This window comes from Staurois parvus, unplaced genomic scaffold (assembly GCF_062004578.1).
Source record: "Staurois parvus isolate SC_StPar_1 unplaced genomic scaffold, SC_StPar_1.0 ptg000503l, whole genome shotgun sequence".
NCBI lineage: Eukaryota > Metazoa > Chordata > Amphibia > Anura > Ranidae > Staurois > Staurois parvus.
The window spans coordinates 195,167-203,906 of record NW_028318299.1 but is presented as its reverse complement, the minus strand read 5'-3'; the positions used below and the strand labels follow the sequence as shown (position 1 = coordinate 203,906).

Genomic DNA, 8,740 nt, shown 5'->3' with positions numbered 1-8,740 from the left:
AAGGCAAACAAGGCATTTGCCTAGAGCAGCATTTTTCAGGGAGGCAGCACCTCCCCCTGGAGGAAGGGACACTTGCGGCATGGGGACCCTGCACACCCTGTATACCCTGTACACCCTGTACTGCAAGCAGATATTTTGACAGATCTGCAGGAGACCTGCATGGAATCAATGATCTACCGATCGCTGGTGCAATGCTTTCCAGACTCCTTTGGACAAAAATAATAAATGCACATTTTTTTACCTGTGTATTTATTATTTTTGTTCAGAAGGTGAACTTCTCCTTTAAGGCAGAGTGAGCAGCAACTGGCACTATTAACACTTCTTACACAGGTAACACTAAGCACTTCAGACACTTCTGTTAGAGAACACAGCTTCCCCAGTTGTAAGCATTTCTGAGGCAGTACCATGGAGCATGTACCAGTCTCCACCAGCTCAACCACCACCTCACTTCCAGTAACAGGTCCAACTGTTGCTACTGGATACAGGAAACTCATTTAGGTCCCTAGGCACAGTGAGCAAGGCCAATCTCAGTAAGTGTGGAACGGGTTGCCGTGAAGGTGCCAAGCATAACACCCCATCACCACCTGAGTGTCCTTCACCCTTGCCTTGTCACCCTCCTCCGGGCTGGTTGGCTGCATTAGCAAGTGACACAAATATGGTAGTCCTTAGCAATGGCAATATAGCCACTTCTCAGACAGCTTCTGCTTGTTAGACTCAGTACTGTATCTTCTCTAACCTAAATCCCCCTGAAGTAAAGCCCGGTTCTTTGATACGCCATGCATGCACCTCTTTAGAGAGACTAAGGACCAGACCAGGCAGATTAAAGGAGCAGCGAAGGATCTTTACTGAAGTAGTTAAGGATAACAAAGGAACTGTTCCAACATCCAACATCTTCCCACACATTCCTGGACACAGCTCACAAGGCAGTCATACCTGAATTAGCAGCAAAGTTCATAACAGCGATCCCTTCAAGACAAAAGACCATTTTATTGGCAGTGAATGTAGATATCCTCCTGCGCTTATTTTGGAAGACGCAGATATAATTATAGCTGCTGCCACTCAACTTAAACCAATAAGTGTAGACTCAAAATATAAATAAATAGTGATTAATTTATATTTAAATTTATATTTTATAGCGCTTCACTATTTATTTATATTTTTTTGGCAGTGATTCCAAATGGACAACAAGTAATCCCTTAAAATCCATGATTTGGCAGTAATCCACAAAAGGCAGTAAATCCATAGTTGACAGTTATACATTCACCGGTCACTTTATTCGATCCACCTGTTCAATGGCTTGGTAACACAAATTGCTAATCAGCCAATCACACGGCAGTAACTCAATGCATTCAAGCATCTAGACGTGGTGAAGACGACTTGCTGCAGTTCAAACCAAGCATCAGAATGGGGAAGAAAGGGGATTTAAGTAACTTTGAATGTGGCATGGTTGTTGGTGCCAGACGGGCTGGTCTGAGTTTTTCAAAAACTGCTGATCTACTGGAATGTTCACACACAACCATCTCTAGGGTTTACAGAGAATGGTCCGAAAAAGAGGAAATATCCAGTGAGCGGCAGTTGCATGGAGGAAAATGCCTTGTTGATGTCAGAGGAGAATGGACAGACTGCTTAGAGATTCAGATGGTGGGATCACAATTTGGTGTAAACAACATGAAAGCATGGATCCATCCTGCCTTGTATCAATGGTTCAGGCTGGTGGTGGTGGTGTCATGGTGTGGGGGATCCATCCTGCCTTGTATCAATGGTTCAGGCTGGTGGTGGTGGTGTCATGGTGTGGTGGATCCATCCTGCCTTGTATCAATGGTTCAGGCTGGTGGTGGTGGTGTCATGGTGTGGGGGATCCATCCTGCCTTGTATCCATGGTTCAGGCTGGTGGTGGTGGTGTCATGGTGTGGGGGATCCATCCTGCCTTGTATCAATGGTTCAGGCTGGTGGAGGTGGTGTCATGGTGTGGGGGATCCATCCTGCCTTGTATCAATGGTTCAGGCTGGTGGTGGTGGTGTCATGGTGTGGGGGATCCATCCTGCCTTGTATCAATGGTTCAGACTGGTGGTGTAATGGTGTGGGGGATATTTTCTTGGCACTATCCAGGTGTGTCTAATAAAGTGGCCGGTGAGTGTAAGTCCATGTAAGTACTTCCAGACCCCATAGGGAACCCTGACTGGACCCCCATATGGGGCACAGACTAACAGCTACATCTTGGCAGTCTTTTCCCAACACAACCACCTGGGACATTAATGAGCCCCTATTTATATGGTCTGACCTGTAGGGGGCAGTAACCTCCTCAAATCTGCATGGTAGCCAATAAGCTTCTTACCTATTCAGGTAAACTTCGACAAAAAACCTGGAAGCTGATTTTTTTACTCTCCAGTTTTAGTAAATAACCCCCAGTGTGTCTAAATATTTCCACTAAAATACATATTAATTAAATTGTAACAATGATATGTTTGATGATTGAATCAATATTATTGCTGTTTGCTCACTTTCGATTCTTCTGAATACCTGCGTGTCAATCTGTCCAGAAAATGGCTCAGTTTTGCCATCGGGGCATTTATGGTTTATATGCTGCTGATGATTGGACAAATCTAGATTGGGGTAAAATAGCTGAGATTCAGGAAATTCTCTACATTTTAAGTTACTCACACATGACGGCCTTTATGTGGTTCACCATAAGTAGCAGACAGGTACAGATATCACAAAACCATTTATTATCCGAACTGGCGTCAGCTTTTCACATGAAGGTTTTCCAAAAAGGTTTATAGTTATTATACAAAATGATTGCTAAATAAAGGACAACTCCTGTGCTGGCTGCTTCAGATCTCCCCATTTGTTTTCTAGATCCCGGGCACCATAGTGTACTGCATGTCCAACTCGGCGGTGGATCACATGACCAGATGTGCCGCTCTCGGTGAGTAGGTTACAATCTCCAATGACTTCCCAATCAATGAAAAATCATCCTAAATACGGTATGAGCTGTACTTGTGGGTAGTAGTGAGTGAAAATTCCCTAAAAGATAAAAATTGCAGAAATTCAGCAATTATTTGCCTTTTCTATAATGCAACTTAAAGCGATTGTAATGGCAAAATGTTTTTTCTTTTAAAATAATAAATATATATATATATATACTTACCTGCTGTGTGCAGAGTGGCCCCTATCCTCTACTTGGGTCCCCTTCAAGCACTCCTGACCTCTTCCTCCTGCTGAGTGTCCCACAGCAAGCGGCTTTCTTTTCTCCCTCCCTTCCTTCTTTTCTTTCTTTCTTTCTTTCTTTCTTTCTTTCTTTCTTTCTTTCTTTCTTTCTTTCTTTCTTTCTTTCTTTCTTTCTTTCTTTCTTTCTTCCTTCCTTCCTTCCTTCCTTCCTTCCTCCTCTCCCTCCCTCCCTCCCTCCCTTCCTTCCTTCCTTCCTTCCTTCCACCCCTCCTTTTCTCCCTTCCTTCCACCCCTCCTTTTCTCCCTTCCTTCCACCCCTCCTTTTCTCCCTTCCTTCCACCTCTCCCTCCCTCCCTCCCTCCCTCCCTTTCTCCCTCCCTCCCTTCCTTCCTTCCTTGCACCCCTCCTTTTCTCCCTTCCTTCCACCTCTCCCTCCCTCCCTCCCTCCCTCCCTCCCTCCCTTCCTTCCTTCCTTCCTTCCACCCCTCCTTTTCTCCCTTCTTTCCACCTCTCCCTCCCTCCCTTTCTCCCCTTCATTCTGCATAAAACATTTGACAGTATCATCTCATGAGATAAGTTACCAGGGTGTGTTTAGGGGCGGAGTTAGGGTGGGTCAGGGTAGGGGTTGGGTGGAGCAACTGGTGGCGAGGAACTCCTAAGTACTTGCTAGTAGCTCAGTACCTGAAATTTTGAGCCCTGTGTATATGTGTGTGTATATATATATACACATGAAGGGGTTGATTTACTAAAAACAAATAGATTGTGCACTCTGCAAGTGCAGTTGCTTCAGAGCTTAGTAAATGAGCAGAAGCTCTGCTGACTTCCATCATCCAATTATGTGTAAGAAAAAGTGCTTTTGTTAAATTTTCCTTGCATGTGACTGAATCTTTATCTCATTTACAAAGGTCTGGGGCAATTGCACTTGCAGAGTACAGTTGCAAGAAAAAGTATGTGAACCCCTTGGGATTACGTGGAGTTTTGCATGAATTGGGCATAAAATGTGCTCTGAACGTCGTCTAAGTCACAACAATAGAAGGACACAGTCTGCTGAACATAATACTACACAAACATGAGATGTTGTCATGGTTTAATTGCACATAACATGTAAAAATTCATAGTGCAGGGAGGAAAAAGTATGTGAACCGTTGGACTTAATAACTGGTTGACCCTCCTTTGGCAGCAATAACCTCAACCAACGTTTCCTGTAGTTGCAGATCAGACCTGCACAACGATCTGGAGTCATTTTGGACCACTCGTCTTCACAAAACTGTTTCAGTGTAGCAATATTCTTGGGATGTCTGGTGTGAATCGCTCTCTTAAGGTCATGCCACAGCATTTCAATTGGGTTGAGGTCAGGACTCTGACTGGACCACTCCAGAAGGCGTATTCTGTGCTGTTGCAGGTTTTGATATTTATATGCCCCCCACTCACACGCTACCTACCCTGGGAAATGCAGTCCCTAAGCACCCTGCTTACCATTCACGTCCTGCTGTTTAGCATCCAAGTTCCAGAGGGCTGTTCTGCCAATGTGAATTACCGGCGCCATCAAATGTCCATTTTAAAGTACTGCATCTAACATCATTTCAATGGGTTACACCTTTATTATATGTACAGTATACAGATATGATAACATCAACTAGGCCAGCATGCTCCAGCTGACAATGTCTCTTGTTCTATTTCAGCCCGGGGGTGATTGTAACAGAAGTTCACAAGCGGGCCGGGATGAGTGAAGAGCAGTACCAGGAGGTAGGTAGTTGAAGGAGCTTGCCCTGTATATGACTATTGAGACACCCAACATCCCATTTTTATAACTGGATTATTGAGGAGCACACTATTACAGCTTGTACCATACCTCCATGACTGCATATTTTTGGGTTCAGATAGAGAGAAGGTGTCACGGTCAGGGGTCAGGCTCGGAGAACAGTAGCTATAAATAAAGACTTCCACTGACTAGCAGGATAAGGGCAGCAGCAGGTCAACCAGGCAGATGACATGGGCCAGGCCGAGGTTAGGGTTCCAAACACTAACCGGTGTTCACCAGAGCTTCTGATGGTGGAGATGGGTTTAACTGCATGTTAGTACCAGGATGCAGTTCTCAGGATTGCACCACCAGGAGGTAAGCAAGCCGGGGTCCAGTAGCAGATACAGCAGGTAGGGATCAAGTAGAAGCATAGTCGGTAAACAAGCCAAAGGTCGGGAACAAGTGGTCGTAAATTGGGAATAAGCAGAAGTGTGGTTGAGGAACAAGCCAAAGGTCGGTAATGAGTGGAAGCAGAGATATGGACAGCAGAAGGAGTGACAAGAGTATGATATTGGCTGTACAGGGAACAATAATTTGACAAACAGGAAGTGCAGAAACATTGATTAAATCAGGAAGTTCATGGGAAGAGCAAAAAGAGTTCAAGGTTCACCAAAAACCAGAGACAAGGCAAGATTTCCAAAACATCAGAGAGGGCCCTGTCCAGCATCTCTGGTGGCTCAGCAAGAAGAGACATTGCCAGACACAGCAGTGGTTGCAGGTTCTGATCTGGGTTCTGACACAAGGCCAGGGTCTGATGCTGGTGAACTTGGCCTCCAGCTTTTTAATAACAATCAAAATTTAGCCCCTTTCTTTATGTCTAGCTGGGAAATGTAAAGATAACCTGTGATAAATATATATAAAATGGGATCTAGAGCTGTCATTCTAATTTATATGGGCTGTCTTATGTTTCTATATAGTGTTTTGGAGCCATTGGGCCACAAATCCCATTTTTATTTCTAGAGGACCCCCAAATGCCTCAACAACATTTAACTGGGACATTCTAGATGGCCTAATATTAGCCATGGAGCCTTCATTACTATCCCTGAACTCCAGGCAAATGGCTAAATACATAGATGATGTACAAAACGGGAGTAGTTCTACTTTTCAAGGGATATGTATTTTTGTCCATCCAGTCCTGAGTAGACATGTGCGGTTCGTTCGTTCCCAATCGAATTCCGAACAAATTTTTTATACAGAGATTAGCATGCATCAGAATTCCAAATTACAAGAATAATGAATTTAAACGAATCCAAAATAACAAAACTAAATTCAGCTGACATTCGATTCAAAAGCAAATTAGAATTTTAAAGCAAAACTGAAAACAAATTTGAATTTGAAAATGAAATCAAACAAACATTCAAAAATAAACAAGCTGATCTCTCAGCTCCTTCTCTTCTTGTGTCTTGGCATTGATCTCTCGGCTCCTTCTCTTCTTGTGTCTTGGCATTGATCTCTCGGATCCTTCTCTTCTTGTGTCTTGGCATTGATCTCTCGGCTCGTTCTCTTCTTGTGTATTGGCATTGATCTCTCGGCTACTTCTCTTCTTGTGTCTTGGCATTGATCTCTCGGCTCCTTCTCTTCTTGTGTCTTGGCATTGATCTCTCGGCTCGTTCTCTTCTTGTGTCTTGGCATTGATCTCTCGGCTCCTTCTCTTCTTGTGTATTGGCATTGATCTCTCGGCTCCTTCTCTTCTTGTGTATTGGCATTGATCTCTCGGCTACTTCTCTTCTTGTGTTTTGGTATTGATCTCTCGGATCCTTCTCTTCTTGTGTATTGGCATTGATCTCTCGGCTCGTTCTCTTCTTGTGTCTTGGCATTGATCTCTCGGCTCCTTCTCTTCTTGTGTATTGGCATTGATCTGGCAGCTCCTTCTCTTCTTGTGTCTTGGCATTGATCTCTCGGCTCCTTCTCTTCTTGTGTATTGGCATTGATCTCTCAGCTCGTTCTCTTCTTGTGTCTTGGCATTGATCTCTCGGCTCCTTCTCTTCTTGTGTATTGGCATTGATCTGTCAGCTCCTTCTCTTCTTGTGTCTTGGCATTGATCTGTCAGCTCCTTCTCTTCTTGTGTCTTGGCATTGATCTCTCGGCTCCTTCTCTTCTTGTGTATTGGCATTGATCTCTCGGCTCGTTCTCTTCTTGTGTCTTGGCATTGATCTCTCGGCTCCTTCTCTTCTTGTGTATTGGCATTGATCTCTCGGCTCCTTCTCTTCTTGTGTCTTGGCATTGATCTGTCAGCTCCTTCTCTTCTTGTGTCTTGGCATTGATCTCTCGACTCCTTCTCTTCTTGTGTATTGGTATTGATCTCTCAGCTCTTTCTCTTCTTGTGTCTTGGCATTGATCTCTCGGCTCCTTCTCTTCTTGTGTTTTGGTATTGATCTCTCGGCTCCTTCTCTTCTTGTGTCTTGGCATTGATCTCTCGGCTCCTTCTCTTCTTGTGTCTTGGCATTGATCTCTCGGCTCCTTATCTTCTTGTGTCTTGGCATTGATCTCTCAGCTCCTTCTATTCTTGTGTCTTGGCATTGATCTCTCGGCTCCTTCTCTTTTGTGTCTTGGCATTGATCTCTCGGCTCCTTCTCTTCTTGTGTATTGGCATTGATCTCTCAGCTCTTTCTCTTCTTGTGTCTAGGCATTGATCTCTCGGCTCCTTCTCTTCTTGTGTTTTGGTATTGATCTCTCAGCTCCTTCTCTTCTTGTGTCTTAGCTTTGATATCTCGGCTCCTTCTCTCCCTTTGTATTGGTACTAATCTCTCAGCTCCCAGCCTCTTCCCATTGTGGCATTGATATCTTAGTTCCTTCACCCCCTTGTCTTGACATTGATCTCTCGGCTTCATCTCTTGTCTTCCAGCTCCTGAAGTGCACAAAGAAAACACATGCCCTGGGGCAGCCTGGCAAAGTGGAGGAAGTTGCCCGGACAATCGCTTTCCTGGCGTCAGATGCAGCATCTTTTATCACTGGAGAGACATTGCTAGTGGATGGTGGTGAACGTGTCATGTGTCCATGATAGATCCACAGATAACATGTTATCATAGTGATTCCTGGGTTTATATGTGCTCCCCAAGGACTTACCAATGTCACATGTAGTATTTTGGGGGTCCTCCCACATACCTCACGTGGCAATGTAAGTCCTAGGGGAGCCCTTGATACAAGCTTCGTATTTTATATTGTATTCTTTTAACAGCGATGCACACTTGTATTGTCATGTAATGTAATGTTAATAAAATGTGTTGAAGATATTTTAGCTTGTCATCCTTACGCACCAGAAAAAGTCCACAGTGTTTGTTTTTGCCTCTCCTTTGTGGTTGGGATTTTTCTATTATTCCTAAATGGGCAAATAACTTTTTTAAATCTAACATTTTTGAAAGATTGATGTACTTGATGCAATCCCTGCCTTTTTATGAATAGACATTTCATCCTGAGAGGACAAAAAAAAGGATAAAATTCTGGATTCTTTCTTGGATACACAGAATATAACTGGTTACTAACATTTATAATTAAAGTTGATCCAGGGAATATCCGATTGCCTCTCGGGGGATCAGGAAGGAATTTTTTTCCCCTGCAGGAGCAAATTGGATCGTGCTTTGCTGGGCTTTTTTACCTTCCTCTGGATCAACTGTGGGTGTAGGATTATAACGTTTCATTTATTTATTTATTTTTAATGGTTGAACTGGATGGACTTTTGTCTCTTTTTAGCCAGACTAACTATGTAATTAACAGTTTAATATTACATTTTAAAAGGGATTAAGCTGGAACTCCCATATATCACAAGGTAAA

The 8,740-nt window shown here is 43.6% G+C and overlaps 1 protein-coding gene across 1 annotated transcript; it reads left to right on the top strand.

The window, feature by feature from the left end:
• Positions 1 to 2,860: 2,860 nt before the first annotated feature.
• On the top strand, positions 2,861 to 8,202 carry LOC149451946 (uncharacterized). The gene is made up of 3 exons (XM_089689887.1): positions 2,861 to 2,926; positions 4,851 to 4,914; positions 7,815 to 8,202. Exons 1-3 carry the CDS (start codon positions 2,913 to 2,915, stop codon positions 7,968 to 7,970), a joined length of 234 nt encoding a protein of 77 aa, XP_089546013.1. The 5' UTR covers positions 2,861 to 2,912; the 3' UTR covers positions 7,971 to 8,202.
• The last annotated feature ends 538 nt before the right edge of the window (positions 8,203 to 8,740 follow it).